Raw genomic sequence first — 15921 nt, 5'->3', positions numbered from 1 at the left:
TGGCTCCCATTCGGGGACCACGCCGACGGAGCTTCGCTGCCGAGGTCAAGTACATTAAGTCCGCTTTCCGCTCAACTTTCCTTCTTACAACCGCTTGATTCCGCCCGCAACCACGGTATCGATTCTACATTTCTACATTTTTACCCATTTCCACCATGTTCACCGGTCTTGTTGAGAAAATCGGGAGTGAGTTTCTTATACTGCGATCATGGATATTCAAACAGAAAAACTAATTGCCCTTTCTCTATCGCAGCTGTCTCGTCCCTCGAGTCCCTCGATACCTCCTCAAGCGGGGGCGGGGGTACATCCTTGACCATCTCCGATTGTGAGGAGATTCTCACAGATTGCCATCTCGGCGACAGTATAGCTGTCAACGGTATGAATCGCATCGCATGATATCGATTGCTACACTCACCATCATTCCCATTGCACTCGATTCCTATTTTTTCCTCTGCTTCTCTCTCTCTCCATCGTTACCCCTCCCCCCTACCCCCACTCCCCCCCAAATCGCGAAACAATACCCCCCACGAACCCCCCACGAACACCCCCAAGGAGCTCAAGGAGAAATCCCATTCAACTAATAAAATTACATAAAAACAGGAACCTGCCTAACAGTAACCGCCTTCGACAAGACCTGGTTCAAGGTCGGCGTCGCCCCCGAAACCCTCCGCCGCACGAATCTCGGCTCCCTGCAGACAAATTCCCGCGTGAACCTCGAACGCGCCGTCCTGGGTGAAACGCGCATGGGCGGTCACTTCGTGCAGGGCCACGTCGATACCATCGCCAAGATCCTTTCTGTTACGCCGGAGGGCAATGCGCTGGTGTTCCGTATGCAGCCGCGCGATGTGGGCGTGATGCGGTATATTGTGGAGAAGGGATATGTCACGCTGGACGGGGCTAGTTTGACGGTGACGAATGTTGTGGATGGTCAGGAGGGGTACTTTGAGGTGATGCTTATTGCGTATACGCAGGAGAAGATTGTCACGGCGGCGAAGAAGCCTGGGGATTATGTGAATGTGGAGATTGATATTGTGGGTAAGTACGTGGAGAAGAGTGTGCAGGGGTACTTTGCTGGTACTGCTGGTGGGGATATGAAGATGTTGGAGAAGATGGTGGAGAGGATTGTCGAGGAGAAGTTGAGGAAGTAGGTGGGTTGGGTATTGGCAGATATCCGTGTTTTTGGAGGGAGGGAACTAGTATGATCATGGATGTTGTTTACGAGCCATTTTCAGCTACATGTAAATAGGGATATGATATGAGAAAGTTTCTTCCATGTACGAGTATAGAAAATAATAGGCAGGATTGTGGGTATATTTTGGTACTACTATCGGTCATGGCCAGCCTGCTGAACGTCACGAGAGACTTCCGGTCATGGCTCGTAAGATTCTGATCGAGACTTTTTAGATAACTCAGTCCTTTTCGTCCGTGGCCACCTGTACTCCCAACGCCAACGAGCAAAGGAAGAAAGAGTCACGTCTGTCATCGCAGGCTTCGTCACTGAAATGTAACTGGTCTCCACTATCATAGCTTCACATGCATGCGCCCAGTTCTCAGGGTCAACGGCAGAAGCAAGTAATGCGTGGGATGTTGATGTAGCAGCTGGGCTATGAGCTGCTTGACATTGAGAATCCGTTTCAAGGTGATGAAAGTGCGCCTGTTTACTCCTCCATCGATTCGTCCTCGTCCTCATCATCGTTCTCCTGCTCCTCCGCATTGTCATCTTCGAAGTCATCACTAAGCCATTCATCATCCTCATCCATATCAACATCGTCTTCGTCGTCGTCTTCAACCTCCTTGCCTTCGGCTTTAGCTTGAGCCTTAGCTTGCTTCTTCTTCTCGATGTTCGCCTTTTGTTCCTTCTTTCTTTGCTCCTTCTCCTTCTTCTTCTGATCCCAGTTCTTGTCCAACTTGGTAACTTCCTCCTCAGACTTCTTGATGAAATCGTGCCACATGACGCGACCTTCGCAAAGACCTTCTTCAACCTTGAGCAGGCGGAGCTTCATACGAGGGCCCAACTCAACCAACTTGACCGCCCGCTTCTCGACTCCCGGAGCATTGCTCAGCTTCTTCTGGGCCTTCTCCTTCTCTCCAGCCTTCATGCGCTGCAGTTCGCGCTTCGAAAGGACCTTTTTCGTGGTGCTCTCGGCCACCTCAACTTCAGCATCCGTGTCCATTTCCGTCTCACTGGCCGAGGTATACCCAGCAGCCGACGGGTCCAGCAGATAATCCGCCGCATCCTCCAGCTTACCCAGATTGGGCACAGCGGCTCCCTTCTTCTCCCGGTTCCGAATCTCCTTGGGATCAAGGCGGCGAATGCGCTTCGAAACGCCGGTCTTCTTCGTAGTAATGGCGTAATGACGGAGGTTCAACACATAGTGTTCTTCTTCCTCACCCTCGGGGGCGAGTTCACGGTTCAGGAGCATCACACGGCGAATGGAAGAGAGGGGAGTGGCTTGAGGGTTGATCGGGGGGAAAAGAGATTGGAAGATGGTCGTCGAGAGACTCTCCAGACGCTTAGGTACCTTAGAGTCCTCAGTGGCATTGGGGGAGTTGAAGTTGTTCATGACCAACAAAGGCGGCGTCTTATGATCCTGACCACCACCTCTCGGGCGCTTCAAAGCTTTCTCAACATCACGGCATAGGGAGTAGTTTTCGACCTGGAAGTGCAATGTCGGACCACGGGGCGTAAGCGCCAAACGCATGTTCGTGTTTCCAGATGCCGACTTGGAGAAAAGCATAAGATGTGTGACTCCAAGGGGACCAGTCATAGTCGTGTAATCCCTTAGTCTGTTTGATTTGCGTTCCTATCAACCGATACCATTAGTCTTCATCCACATGTCAACAAAACAATTCTAAGCTCACCTTCAATCTAACAGCCGTATCCGGCTCCATCATCGTTCGCACATCCTTGACCAACTGACTGACACTAGAACCAACTTCAGAAGCGCCGACACGGATAACCATCGACTTCGGAGTCTTGCTCATAGATGCGGCGCCGCCTTTGGCAGCAGCAGCCGTAGCATTTTGCGCGCGAACATGAGTGCGCTTCTTAGTACGTGCCTTCGCCATGGTGACAAAAGCGAAAAGATGAAAAAGAAAACAACGGAGGAATAATAATCGCTCCGGACGGGATGTTCTCAGGGCAGTGACTTTTTTTCTGACCCGAAGAAAAAGTATGAGCGGAGCAAAGCCGCGGAGGAGCCCGGATCAACGATTTTGCGGCGCCTAAAATTATACATTATTTTACTTTCGCAATGATGTCGACAAGTTTTTTGAATTTTCGCTGCTGCCAGATAAAGATATTTTCTACACATACAAAAAATCATGCCTGGAGTCAAGAAGCGCAAGGTCGCCCGTGAGGCACCTGCACCTGCGCCTGCGCCCGCTCAAGAGAGCGATGTCGAATCTTCCACCCCAGAGCAATCCCAAGAACCGGAAGCACAAGAGCAAGTGCAAGAACAAGAAGAGGGACAGACCAAGACATTCAAGGAGCTAGGAATCATCGAACAGCTATGCGAGGCCTGCGAAACCATGGGCTACAAAGCGCCCACGCCTATCCAGCGGGAGTCGATTCCTCTGGCTCTTCAAGGCCGTGATTTGATCGGTCTTGCAGAAACCGGAAGTGGAAAGACGGCAGCGTTTGCTCTTCCTATTCTCCAGGGTACGTTTCTAGCCACAGCATTGTCTTCATTTCGGCGCATCCAATATAACCAGATTAAATAACTAACATCCCCTCACAGCCCTGATGGAAAAGCCCCAGCCCTTCTTCGGTCTCATCCTCGCCCCAACCCGAGAACTCGCCTACCAGATCTCCAAATCCTTCGAGTCCCTAGGCGCCAGCTTGGGTGTACGAAGCTGCGTCATCGTCGGCGGTATGGACATGGTATCTCAATCGATTTCCCTGGGCAAAAAGCCCCATATTATCGTGGCCACCCCCGGTCGTCTTCTCGACCACCTGGAGAACACCAAGGGATTCTCCCTCCGCAACCTAAAGTACCTAGTCATGGACGAAGCGGACCGACTTCTCGACATGGACTTCGGACCCCTGCTCGACAAGATCCTGAAAGTCCTGCCCCGCGAGCGCCGCACATTCCTCTTCTCCGCGACGATGAGCTCCAAGGTCGAATCCCTCCAACGTGCCTCCCTCTCCAACCCGCTCCGTGTCTCCGTCTCCACAAGCAAATACCAGACCGTCTCGACTCTCCTCCAATCCTACCTCTTCATTCCCCAGAAGCACAAGGACTTGTACCTCGTCTACCTGTTGAACGAATTCGCCGGCCAAAGTACGATTATTTTCACGAGGACGGTGAACGAGACGCAGAGACTTGCGTTCTTGCTGCGTGCGCTTGGCTTCGGCGCTATCCCGCTACATGGTCAACTTTCGCAGTCGGCTCGTCTTGGTGCGCTGGGCAAGTTCCGTGCTCGTAGTCGGAATATTCTTGTCGCGACGGATGTGGCTGCTCGTGGTTTGGATATTCCGTCGGTTGATGTTGTGCTTAACTTTGATTTGCCGGGTGGTATGTATACCCCGTCTTTTGTTATGGGAGTAATATTGTTGGATTCAGCTAATGTTTTAATGTGCTACAGATTCTCCCAGCTATGTCCACCGTGTCGGACGTACTGCCCGTGCCGGAAAGAGTGGTCTTGCTATCAGCTTTGTCGCCCAGTATGATGTTGAGGTCTGGCTGAGAATCGAAGGTGCTCTGGGCAAGAAGCTCAAGGAGTATGACTGCCCTAAGGACGAGGTCATGGTGCTTGGTGAGAATGTCGCGGAGGCGCAAAGGCAGGCGATCATGGATATGAAGGATTACAATGAGAAGAAGGGAGGCAGGGGCAAGAAGTTTGGTGGTAAACGGTCTCGCGATGAGATGGATCAAGAGGAGGGTTAGGCGTGAAAGGCCTTGACCTCTCGGCTGCATTTTACGAAGTTAATACCCAAAATTGATGATTGTTCACCTGCTTGCTGTGTCGACGTTTTCTTATATGTAAAAGTCTAGATGTGCTTCAATCGACTAGAAATGCTAGAAGAATGTATCTAAAACGTGAAACGGATCTGAGAACATCAAATGCAACTTCTTTTGCTTCAATGCAGATTAAACTAATTTCATAAATTCATTCGTAAAAGTTCCCAGGATGCTTGCAAAGCAGAACAGGATTTTCCTGTTCTAACACTTGCCAATTGTGTAAGTATATCTGATATCTTTTTGCAGGTGAATCGGGCTTTGCTATTTAGAGCAGTCCGTCATTCCAAGGCAGTATGATTCAAGCAGACTGCAATGTTTCCTTGGCAGTGCCAGCCTCGCGGACGGCGTTCGCGACACGGGTAGCAAGGTCGTCCGCCTCGGAGCGGCTTGCTGCCTCGGCATAGACACGCACCGCATCTTCCGTGCCACTTGCACGGGCAAAGCTTCTGCCCTTGTTGTAGCGGGACTGGAGGGACTCAATCTTAGCCTGGAGGCCAGGGGGCGACTCGAGCTTGCGCTCGGCATCGTAAGCCTTGAAGATGGAGCGGTCTGCAACCTCCACGCGGACAAGACGCGAGGGAAGGTCGGTGTAAGTGGCAAGCCACTCCTTGGGGCTCCAGCCCTTGTGAGCAAGAATAGCTTCGACCAGGAGCATGTCGGAGATGGCATCACCGACCGCCTGGTTGATCAGGTCAGTAAGAGCCTGGAGGCACTCAAGGGAGCGCTGCTGGGCAGGAGACTGGGGCTCAGTGTTCTTAATGGTCTTCAAGGCGGTCTCGGAGAAAGTAATGGTACCGTGACCGTTGGCCTCGAAGTAGACGCCAACGTCGAAGCGCAGGGCCGCATGGTGCAGATGCTTAACACCAGTGTTGGTGCAAACAGAAGGCAACTTCAGGACCTTCTCGATGTAGTCCGTGCTGGAACCATTGGCGTAAGCGGTCTGGACGACGCCGATCTTGAGCTTCTGCGCAATTCCAGCGCTCCGCGCAAGATCGCCGATGAAGGAAGCCGCAAGGGTGGCAATGCGGTCACCGTCAAGCAATCTGAAAGTGTTGCTCTCGTCGATGAAGTAGTACACGATACGATCGGCGTCACCATCCAGCGAGGCACAGCGGTCAAGAGCAGCTGCCTTGGAGGAAGGCGGGGCACGTTGTTTCGTTTTGACATAATCGGCACCACACTAGAAGCCAGTCAGTATGCAGATAGAAAGCAGGCTGAACAGAGAGGGGTTCGGACTTCAAAGTTCAGGCTATCAGGGTTAATGACATCATCATTAACTATTTTGATATCCATGCCACCCTCCTCCGGGCCGGGCAGGTACTTGATGAGCTCCCTCAGCTTGGGCCCACCAACACCGTTCGCGCAGTCCACGGTCAACGAGCCCTTGACCTTGACACCACGCATAACTCTCTTGAAAGCTTCGGCAAGCTTCTCATAGTAGCCCTGCTCTGTGGGCTCGCCATACTCATACTGGGTGCCCAGAGTGTTCTTGCAGCGCACAACATAGTGGAGCTGAGGGGTGGTCATGTACTTCAGATCGATGAATTCGACCTCCGAAGCGGTAAGGGCGGCATTGATGACAGAGACCAGACGCGAGCCGGAGGCACGAGTGTCGCGAGCGAAGACGACACGAGCGGGGTTCTCCATGCTGACATCGATCTCCTTGATGAGTTCGTCAAAGACATCACCAACCTTGTCAAGCGGGGCATTGGCAAGTCTGGTGGCATAGGTTTCCCATTCAGCCTACAGCGATGTGAGAAAGTCGTCGCATTTCAGTATCCCACAGCTCCGGGAGCTTACCTCCAACATTTCACCCTATGCAGTGTTAGCCACTTATCATGTCATTGCACATACTCCAAGCTGGCGAGGTTCACGGCGACTCACCATAGGATCAATCAACTTGACGCCATTATCTTCCGCAGGGTTGTGACTGGCAGTGACCATGACACCAACCCATTGTCCACTAAGCTTTCTGGAGCGAAGCCCAGCAAGCAAACCCACGGTGAAGACTACGGTGTTGAGGAGATCACTGGCAATGCGTTGGTCAAAGTGTAAACAAAAGGGCGGTCGCGGGGTATTGTGGAGGCGGGGTCGATCCTTCGAGGTGTTTATCGGTAGGGAGCAACTTACGCCTTCATACGGAACTGCAAGTAAGGGAGGTAATTAGTACATCTTGTTTCATATCTCTAAAGAGTCGGTTTTCATGGAGTAACGAACTCACCCCCGCGGTACCATATTGAAAGACCTTCCCTTCGGGCTTGGAGTACTGCGACGCCGCTTCAGCGATCGCCTTTCTGATAGCCGGGGACGCCATTGTGGCGCAAACTAAACCAAGGATAAGTTGACTAGCACCAAAAGGACTTGAATAACTGAGACCTCAGGGGGTCAGAGAACATATAATATGAAGCGAAAGGGGGGGTAGAACCACAATAAAAAAAAAAAAAAACGAGAGAGGGGGAGGGTCAAATAAAAGATTGGGTGAGACACGCTCCGTCCAGCTCAGGTTTAGTTTCCTGCCCCTGTTCCCCTGTTACTGCCTTCGTGCCCAGGGTCCCGAGCGGTGGGCGGTGAGGCACCCGCAACAATCATGGCATGGTGTGGTGCAATGCAGAAGCGGGAGGAATGGAGTCGAAGCATTGCATGGCACGGTATGTCTATTCACCTCTCTCTTTTTTCTTTAATTAGACTTGGTATTCAATGAAGATAACTATAGCAAAATTATCGCCCATTATAAATACTAGGAATGCCCCATTTATTAGCTGATGATCTGGCGCGGTTGGTTTGAAAACTACTACTCTATCATATAATACAAGCTACTACTATCCGATCACCTGCACCGGTGATACGAAGCTGGACCAATAGACCGGGTGATAAATGGTCATGCGTGTCCAGATACGTCGGATTGAACCATTGTGCTCAATCAGGCTTTCAGCCTATCGCCCGCCACATCGTTCTGGACATCCTTGATGAGAAACCTATCGCAATTGTCAGCCGCGTAGTAAACCTATGGTCAGATTCCAGCATAAACTCACAAGTACCACCAAGCAGTCGGGATCACAGTTCCAAGGTGCCAAAGGCTATGCGCATCAATCAGCTCGTGCCAAGGGGGAAAGTCCAGCAACTCGAGGCTCATAGCCAAAATGATCCACACCACAATCATTCCGGGCCAGGCCATCCATTCCTTGCCGTATTTGCGATAACGGTGAATACTGAAGGCCACCCATAGGATGTTCTGGGCCATCCCTATCACGATGTTTGCGATCATATTGTAGGTGTAGTCCCACGACCAGAAGCTGAGGTAGCACACATGTAATGTGTAGAGCAGAGCACAGACCGTGGTCAACAGACGACGTAGAGTTGGTTTATGTCGAGGCTTCTCTTGGTCCAGACGAAAGATCCGGAGTAGTGCAAGGAAGAACCCATACATGACATTGGCCCCCGCTCCAAAATAATCCAGCTTCTCGGTCAAGGACAAGTCCCTCATGTGGAAAACCGCGCTGAAGGTCCAGCATGCCAAACCGCAGTATCCGAAGGCAATGTAATAGGGCCGCAGGGAGTGCCAAGCTGGTACCGTCTCACGAATGCGTCCAATCCCATGCCAGTGGGCAAGAAAGTTGAACAATGAGAAGAGAACGGAAAATGGTTCCTGCATCCCCAGAATTCTGCGGAAAGGCCATTTACCATGGAATTGTAATACTGGGTTCAACATGGGAGGATCACGAGCGACACGGCGGTCCGTCACGACATGTTGACAGGTATAATCGCATTCGGAAGGACATGTCCACAGCATGAGGCGAAGATGGAGAGCTGGTAGCCAATTGGTTAGTAGCCAAGCTGGCAGAAAGCAATGCTTATAAAACTCACGAATTACTTCATTGCCATCCTGGCAATTTTCAGCCTGGCAAACCTGTTCGTTGCTTAGCCATTGGCTCCCGGGTTGTGGATGCTATGAGGTTCCGGTTGATGTACCTTAACGCATTCTTTGAAGTCGGGAAGGTGGTCACCAAGAGAGGCTGTCGATTTACCAATAAGAGTGGCAATGAGAAGGAAAAGGAAGCAGCAGTAGGTACTCCTCCTTATATTTCCTATAAACATGGTGCTTTTCGTGTTTGTTGTATGGCACTCTAGTTGAGAAGGGAAGCTTCAGGAGTGAAACTCAACAGCTTAGACGCTAGACGGGCGGCGTGTAGCTCCGGCGGGGGCGGAGCGACATCGCGCACGGCAACAATGGAACAACAGCTTGGCAACGCCTTCTAAGGCATCCATTTTTCTTACACTGTACAAACTATGTAGATAGTCAGAATTAGAAGCAAGATCATTCCAAGCTCATTTGTGAACTCGACTCAAATCTACAAAGTAGGCAATCCAGCCCCACTTTCCCGGAGTTTGTCTGTTTCAGCTCCAGGCTTGGGGTGCTTGTTTCCGTTCATGCTAAAGGAATCTTACGCGGTACTACTATGAACCACCAGTAGCATGCGAAATACGGAAACCCAGTTGTGCCACCATACGAGTTTTTGTGTAATCTTCGATAATTAACTAGTCTTGGGAAGTCATTCTCTAGATATTGTACCGGTGGCCAAAAATTTCAATCATTTATGAACATCATGAGGCCAACGCCAGTTCCATATAATCGCCAACTGGCATGCTGGCTGGGATAGCCCTAGTCACAACAAAGGGCTAATGAGTCACATGACGTGTCCGACTTGGGACTAGCGCTCAATGGAATGAGCTAACCTCATCGGATTTAGCGGGAATTGCCATCGAGAGGAGAAATTCCTAACAAGGCAAAAGTTAAAAAAAAAGAGGGCCGCGCTTGAAGGGATCTTTGAGGCGCCCATATCTTTTTCTCCATAACATAGCTGTATAGCATTTTTTTTTTTTTCTTTCTTTCTTCGGTTTTACCTATTTTTCTCCTTGCACATTACTCTTTTACTGTGCCTCTGCCTCTTCTTCCTTCTGTCATATCGACTATCACCAAATCGACCGATCCGCAAATATGGCCGGAGAAGCAGACTCTGCTGCCATGACCACCAGCAGCGCTGATCGCATGGTAGGCATGGACCACGCTGAAGTGCGTTATTTCACGAGGTATGGCCAAGATAAAAAGTCTCCTTCGCATCATTTATGCTGACAAGAATCACAGTTATGATCACCATGGTAAATACTATCAATGACCTAAGTAACTTAGTCGGATGTGGCTAATCTCGGACCCCGCTCAGGCATTCATGAGGAGATGCTTGTAAGTACAAATCTACCACAACGCCTTGACTATCGCTAACCACCACTGGTTTTCTAGAAAGATGATGTTCGTACTAGATCGTACCGTGACTCTATCTACCAGAACCGTCACATCTTCAAGGACAAGGTCGTTCTCGATGTCGGTTGCGGAACTGGTATTCTCAGCATGTATGTTCAAGCCGATCGACTGGTCAACAATGGGATATCTCTAACACATTTGGTTCAAAAGGTTCGCCGCCAAGGCAGGTGCCAAGCATGTCATTGGTGTCGACATGTCGTCGATCATTGAGAAGGCTCGTGAGATTGTTGCTGTGAATGGCTTGTCGGACAAGATCACCCTGCTCCAGGGAAAGATGGAGGAGGTTGTCCTCCCTTATCCTAAGGTTGATATCATCATCTCCGAGTGGATGGGCTACTTCCTTCTCTATGAGAGCATGTTGGACACCGTTCTCTACGCCCGTGACCGTTACCTTGTTCCTGGCGGCAAGATCTTCCCCGACAAGGCCACCATGTACTTGGCCGCCATCGAGGATGGCGAGTACAAGGATGACAAGATTGGATGTAAGCACACTTCACTTGGCGCCACTATTTTCGATGAATTCGGGACGCTAACGGTTTTAAGTCTGGGACAATGTGTACGGATTCAACTACAGCCCGATGAAGGAGATTGCTCTTACCGAGCCCCTTGTCGACACTGTCGAGATGAAGGCGCTCGTTACCGACCCCTGCCCCATCATCACCCTTGATCTTTACACCGTTACTCCGGCCGACTTGGTCTTCAAGGTACCCTTTTCGCTTCCTGCCAAGCGCAGTGACTTCATCCACGCAGTGATCGCTTGGTTCGATATTGAATTCGGCGCATGCCACAAGCCCATCACCTTCTCCACCGGTCCCCATGCCAAATACACCCACTGGAAGCAGACCGTCTTCTACCTTCGCGATGTTCTGACCGTCGAAGAGGAGGAAGTTGTCTCCGGTGTTCTCGAGAACAAGCCGAACGACAAGAACAAGCGCGACCTTGACATCAGCATCTCCTACAAGTTCGAGACCACGGATCCGAACCGTTACTCCGAGGGCAGCTGCTTCTACAGGATGTGAGTACCCGTTCTTATCAAAATAACCCACCATGTGCTAACCCTCGCAGGTGCTAAATTCTTGGCCATCCCTTGTTTCTTCGGTTGCTTAGCTATTTTGCTTGGAGTCGATTTATGTTCACCAGTAACATAAAGTGGTTCTGCCCTGTGGGCAGCATAGCATTTTAACGGAAGTTCACTTGTATGGATGTCGGTCTGATGGAAGGTTATATTTTGGACTTCCTTTGATTTCAGTCATGCCATTTTTCATCATTTTTCTCGGCGTATACGGAAGGCAAGGCAACGGCATCATCAGTTGGCGCGGTACGGAGAGAAGATTTCCAAAGGACGATTATGAAGCTCCTCGAATTTCCCAAGTAGATACCCCGAGTCGACGCTCAGTCTAACACCTCCGACGTTCTGTCTATGCATTACTTAGCTTCAGGTCCATTAATCTCACGAAGTTCAACTAACCGGTTCACTACCATCGATAACTTCTATTAAAGCCCATTCATCTTGCCATTCTGATGAAAGGAAACAATTCTCTATGTACATTGAAAGGTATGGCAGTCTCGTCACTGGTAGAAAACAATCAGTAATCGGATAGGGAATGTTCTCGGCCAAATCGGCTGATTCGTGATCGAGCCTCGGTTTGGCCGGAGCCCCGCAACGGCATGGATTACACTAACTGTCCCTTCTGGGGGCCTTTCTCCGCATCAATCTATCTTCGACCTCCAGATAAAGAAGCGTCCCCCGTAGGCCCTACCATTGCCCTCAATTGCGTTTGGTGAATTTATCGCATCTTCATCGACCTTACATAATGTCAACACCAGGAGCTGGTCATGAATTCCCTCGCCAGGAGGTGTCCTGGCTCAAGCGGGACGCTCTACTTTTTGCCTACAGTATCGGCTGCAAGGCCGATGAGCTGCATTTTCTCTACGTGAGTTCCATTCTATATCTTATATCAACTATACATTTATCTTACCGAGGCTCGCACAGGAGCTCCATCCCAACTTTGCGGTCTTCCCCACGTATCCTATAATTCTTCGTATGTATAATTTCCCCGTTCAACCCTACGAAGTGAAGTATCGCGGTGTTTTAGGATTATGTTCCGAATAAGAACTCCCGGGGTTGAATAATCCTCAGCTGCATGCCACGAATGCCTCGCTAATAGCGTATTTAATACAGCATTCAAGCTCACTGATCAAGAAGTAACGGACTTCTATGCCCGTTCTGGTGGTTCCCCTATCCCTGGTGTTCCAAAGTTCGACTATCGTCGCGTGGTTGACGGCCAGCGCAAGCTCACCATCCTTAAGCCCTTGCCCCCCACGAGCGAGGGGAAGAAGTTCGAGTTGCGCAACAAGGTCATTGGAGTCTATGACAAGGGCAAGCCTGGCACTGTCATTGAAACAGAACAGACTATTGTGGATAAGGAGACAGGCGAGATCTACTCAAGAACTGTTAGCAGCGGTTTCTTCGTTGGCCAGGGTAACTGGGGTGGCCCGAAAGGTAAGGCTTCCAAAAGCACTTGTTATATCAGATATTTCTGTTATTGACGCAGTAGGTTTTAGGTCCCAGCAATGCCAACTACGCCCCACCTGAAGGCAAGCAGCCAGATGCCGTCCATGTAGTCCAAACGACTCCGGAGACAGCCCATCTCTATCGGTAAGATACCGCCCCAGCCACATAAGAGTACTAGCGTAGTGGACAAGGTGGATCCTCTTATGCTGACGATGATACCGCCGATTAGACTCAATGGAGACTACAATCCTCTACATGCTACTCCCGAGCCAGGTGAGAAGATGGGCTTCGGCGGCGCCATCGTCCATGGCCTCTTCAGCTGGAATTCCGCTGCCCATGGTGTCCTGCGAGAGCTCGGTGGTAGTGATCCGAAGAATCTTAAGGAGATTCAAGCGCGCTTTGCTTCGCCAGTTATACCTGGTGACAAGCTTATCACTGAGATCTGGAGAACGGGCAGTCTCCAAGATGGTTATGAAGAAATTCGATTCGTAACCAAGAACGGTAAGGGCAAGGCGGTCCTGAGCAACGGCCGCTGTCTGATGAAGGTTACCGGGCCAAGAAGCAAACTATGATTGGCAACTGAGGTCTAGTTAGAGAGTGTAGAGATCTGTCACCAGCTACTCTTCTATTTAATAACCAGCAACTTTTGGAATAGCCAATCATAAAATGGAGTTCATCGGCCATCTACTACGTGTACACTGGAATTAATCGAAAGATAAGATCAGAATGGCGGGCCGAGGCCTAATTGACGGCTGCACGTGACGTGGGGCTTGATATGGGGTGACATTGTGGAGATCCTTTGTTTCCCATCAATAATCCTCAGTTTTGTGTATAGTAAGATCAAAATGCACAGTGTGGCCAGACTCTCCTTCCTTAGGGCCCTTGGTCCCTTGAATCATGCAAGGTATGGCGCCCAAGGACTCTCGCACATACAGTGATGATTGACCGAGGTACTAGCACATCGCGTGCCGTGTCATCATTTACCCCGAAATATGTTAGATTGGTAAGAGGCAGATCACCAAATCCAGTGGGAGTAGCAATCTGATTGAGGGGTGCACTCTTTTCAAAGACCTACAAGTCATCATCCGTCTCAACTCGATTCCCTTCGCTAGTACGCGCGAATTCATCAGTGGCAAATGCCCGGGCCACACCCTCTAGCAGCGATAACGAGGATCCCTGGCCTCTCCACTTGAGGAACCAAAAGTGGGAGTCGTTGCAGCTCAACCATGAAGGTCAAGCCAGCAATTTGTAAGAATCCCTACTATGCAATCATTTGGACCACATGCTAATATCAGACAGTGGAACGTTTTGGCTCCGGTGGGCATTCCCAAAGCTACAGACTAGCGCATGTGCACGATCAATAATTTACTTATATTTAGGGACAACTGCCAATGTTCCAAATGCATCCATCCAGACACAAGACAACGAACTGTTGATACGTTTGCGGTGAGTCAGTAAGTTAATGTCTTGTTACGGATGGAGTTACTGATGATTATCTGATACAGATACCTGATGATATCCGTATCAAAGATCTCAGTTATGAGAAGGATGGTGTGAAGGTAGACTGTAAGCGAACATTATCCCGTCATCTTACAGTGGACGTTGACTTTGTAAAGGGTCGGACGGGCATCATGCCTATTATCCATTTCCGTGGCTCAAGAGCCATTCCAACAAGCCTGTTTCCAAGCTGGAACCGAAGTCAGAACTACATTTCAGGTACTTCAACCGTTGAGCTGCAGTGGCTACCCTTGCTGAAATGCTAATTCGACTCAGAGAGATCAAATCATACGTTCCGGGCAGAGACAGTACATTTCCAACATTTCCTTACGCAGGTATTATGGCCGACGATGGTGCTCTGCGTGACTGGCTTGAAGGAATTGTAAGCTATGACTCCATTTCCAACCAGAAAGTCTTGCTTACATTGCGAAGTACGACTGGGGATTTGCTTTTGTACAAGGAGTTCCTACCAATCCCGAATCAACCGAGGCTCTTTTAAAGAGGATTGCGTTCATCAGGAACACTCATTACGGTAAAACAACATCCTTGGCCATTCCTGTGTCGGTTCCTGACTCTTCCCCGTTTACAAGGTGGATTCTGGGATTTTACAGCCGATTTGACTTTCAAGGACACCGCATATACGACGGAATTTCTCGGAGCACATACGGACAACACCTATTTCACCGATCCTGCGAGGCTCCAGCTATTCCACCTCCTATCCCATACCAATGGAGATGGTGGCGCCAGCCTGCTGGTTGACGGTTTCCGGGCTGCTTCGATTCTTCGTGAAGAAAGCCCGGAAGACTTCGAGGTATTGATGTCGACGAACCACCCTTACCACTCGAGTGGCAATGAGGACGTATGCGTGCAACCGGCGGAGCAAGCTCCAGTTCTTAAGGTTCACCCTGAACTACAACGGCTATATCAGATTCGCTGGAACAACTATGACAGAGCCGCCAAGAAGAACTGGAACTGGGAGGAACAGGTCAAATGGTATACGGCCGCACGGCACTGGGACGAGATAATTCGTCGCAAAGACATGGAGATCTGGACACAGCTTGAACCAGGGACAGCCCTTAGTAAGTATTGCAGAGAACGATATTTGCGAACAGGACTAATTTGCCCAAGTCTTCGATAACTGGAGAATGCTTCACGGTCGCTCGGAATTCACAGGAAAGCGCAGGATGTGCGGTGGATATAGTAAGTATCCTTTACTGCTTTGAAACCCTTTTTCAGAATATTTTGCTGGCCTTCGGTTACATGCTTCTTATTATCGTATCCTTGTCCTCAAAACCGACATGCTGACACTGGACAGTAAATAATGACGACTTCATCTCACGATACCGTCTTCTCAAATTCGGTCGCGAGGAGGTCCTAAGAAACATCGGCAATGACCAATGGTCCCTGGATAACCCCAACTACTACATTTGAACCTGTTGTTCCGTGCGGGTATGTGCAGGCAGCTGATAACTGTACATTAACATCAGTTGGTTGTTCTACTGTACATATCCTAGATCCTCTGTAAATTTCAATGATTAGAAAAGCTCATTGAGCGTTGTTGGTAATGTTTACCGAAGCGGACTCGCGCAAGCTATTTGTAATTGTATCACGTGACGTAGGCAGGACAG

At 49.9% G+C, this 15921-nt stretch overlaps 7 protein-coding genes across 7 annotated transcripts; 4 read left to right on the top strand and 3 right to left on the bottom strand.

Annotated features, from left to right (window-relative positions):
• The first annotated feature begins 96 nt into the window (after window positions 1–96).
• On the top strand, window positions 97–1307 carry BO88DRAFT_402859 (riboflavin synthase). Its single transcript, XM_025706214.1, has 3 exons — window positions 97–186; window positions 254–376; window positions 601–1307. Exons 1-3 carry the CDS (start codon window positions 156–158, stop codon window positions 1146–1148), a joined length of 702 nt encoding a protein of 233 aa, XP_025565295.1. The 5' UTR covers window positions 97–155; the 3' UTR covers window positions 1149–1307.
• A 96-nt stretch (window positions 1308–1403) lies between these two features.
• BO88DRAFT_232442 (Brix domain-containing protein) lies at window positions 1404–3139 on the bottom strand. The gene is made up of 2 exons (XM_025702069.1): window positions 2863–3139; window positions 1404–2804 (listed from the first exon to the last, which is right to left on the bottom strand). Exons 1-2 carry the CDS (start codon window positions 3067–3069, stop codon window positions 1659–1661), a joined length of 1353 nt encoding a protein of 450 aa, XP_025565294.1. The 5' UTR covers window positions 3070–3139; the 3' UTR covers window positions 1404–1658.
• Window positions 3140–3273: 134 nt separating this feature from the next.
• On the top strand, window positions 3274–5058 carry rrp3 (RNA-dependent ATPase RRP3). Its single transcript, XM_025706213.1, has 3 exons — window positions 3274–3661; window positions 3741–4517; window positions 4588–5058. The coding sequence occupies exons 1-3, from the start codon at window positions 3325–3327 to the stop codon at window positions 4887–4889; spliced, it is 1416 nt and encodes a 471-aa protein (XP_025565293.1). The 5' UTR covers window positions 3274–3324; the 3' UTR covers window positions 4890–5058.
• On the bottom strand, window positions 5003–7411 carry agm1 (phosphoacetylglucosamine mutase PCM1). The gene is made up of 6 exons (XM_025706212.1): window positions 7186–7411; window positions 7095–7108; window positions 6849–6993; window positions 6765–6779; window positions 6201–6707; window positions 5003–6144 (listed from the first exon to the last, which is right to left on the bottom strand). The coding sequence occupies exons 1-6, from the start codon at window positions 7276–7278 to the stop codon at window positions 5263–5265; spliced, it is 1656 nt and encodes a 551-aa protein (XP_025565292.1). The 5' UTR covers window positions 7279–7411; the 3' UTR covers window positions 5003–5262.
• A 255-nt stretch (window positions 7412–7666) lies between these two features.
• Window positions 7667–9124, bottom strand: BO88DRAFT_360806 (PGAP3/PER1 family protein). Its single transcript, XM_025703860.1, has 4 exons — window positions 8934–9124; window positions 8829–8871; window positions 7997–8771; window positions 7667–7939 (listed from the first exon to the last, which is right to left on the bottom strand). The coding sequence occupies exons 1-4, from the start codon at window positions 9057–9059 to the stop codon at window positions 7885–7887; spliced, it is 999 nt and encodes a 332-aa protein (XP_025565291.1). The 5' UTR covers window positions 9060–9124; the 3' UTR covers window positions 7667–7884.
• Window positions 9125–9933: 809 nt separating this feature from the next.
• On the top strand, window positions 9934–11519 carry rmtA (protein-arginine omega-N methyltransferase HMT1). The gene is made up of 7 exons (XM_025706211.1): window positions 9934–10052; window positions 10108–10121; window positions 10184–10203; window positions 10261–10370; window positions 10432–10763; window positions 10825–11296; window positions 11347–11519. Exons 1-7 carry the CDS (start codon window positions 9961–9963, stop codon window positions 11351–11353), a joined length of 1047 nt encoding a protein of 348 aa, XP_025565290.1. The 5' UTR covers window positions 9934–9960; the 3' UTR covers window positions 11354–11519.
• A 576-nt stretch (window positions 11520–12095) lies between these two features.
• Window positions 12096–15724, top strand: BO88DRAFT_334348 (putative trimethyllysine dioxygenase TmlH; the record flags this gene model as incomplete). The annotated part of the gene is made up of 16 exons (XM_025702800.1): window positions 12096–12215; window positions 12275–12323; window positions 12464–12784; window positions 12847–12940; window positions 13026–13297; window positions 13732–13799; window positions 13866–14044; window positions 14096–14113; window positions 14176–14242; window positions 14302–14362; window positions 14413–14512; window positions 14570–14675; window positions 14726–14825; window positions 14884–15372; window positions 15422–15493; window positions 15609–15724. The coding sequence occupies 16 exons, from the start codon at window positions 12096–12098 to the stop codon at window positions 15722–15724; spliced, it is 2232 nt and encodes a 743-aa protein (XP_025565289.1).
• Window positions 15725–15921: the final 197 nt, after the last annotated feature.

This window comes from Aspergillus vadensis, assembly GCF_003184925.1.
Source record: "Aspergillus vadensis CBS 113365 unplaced genomic scaffold BO88scaffold_5, whole genome shotgun sequence".
NCBI lineage: Eukaryota > Fungi > Ascomycota > Eurotiomycetes > Eurotiales > Aspergillaceae > Aspergillus > Aspergillus vadensis.
This window is presented reverse-complemented; position numbering and strand designations above follow the sequence as displayed.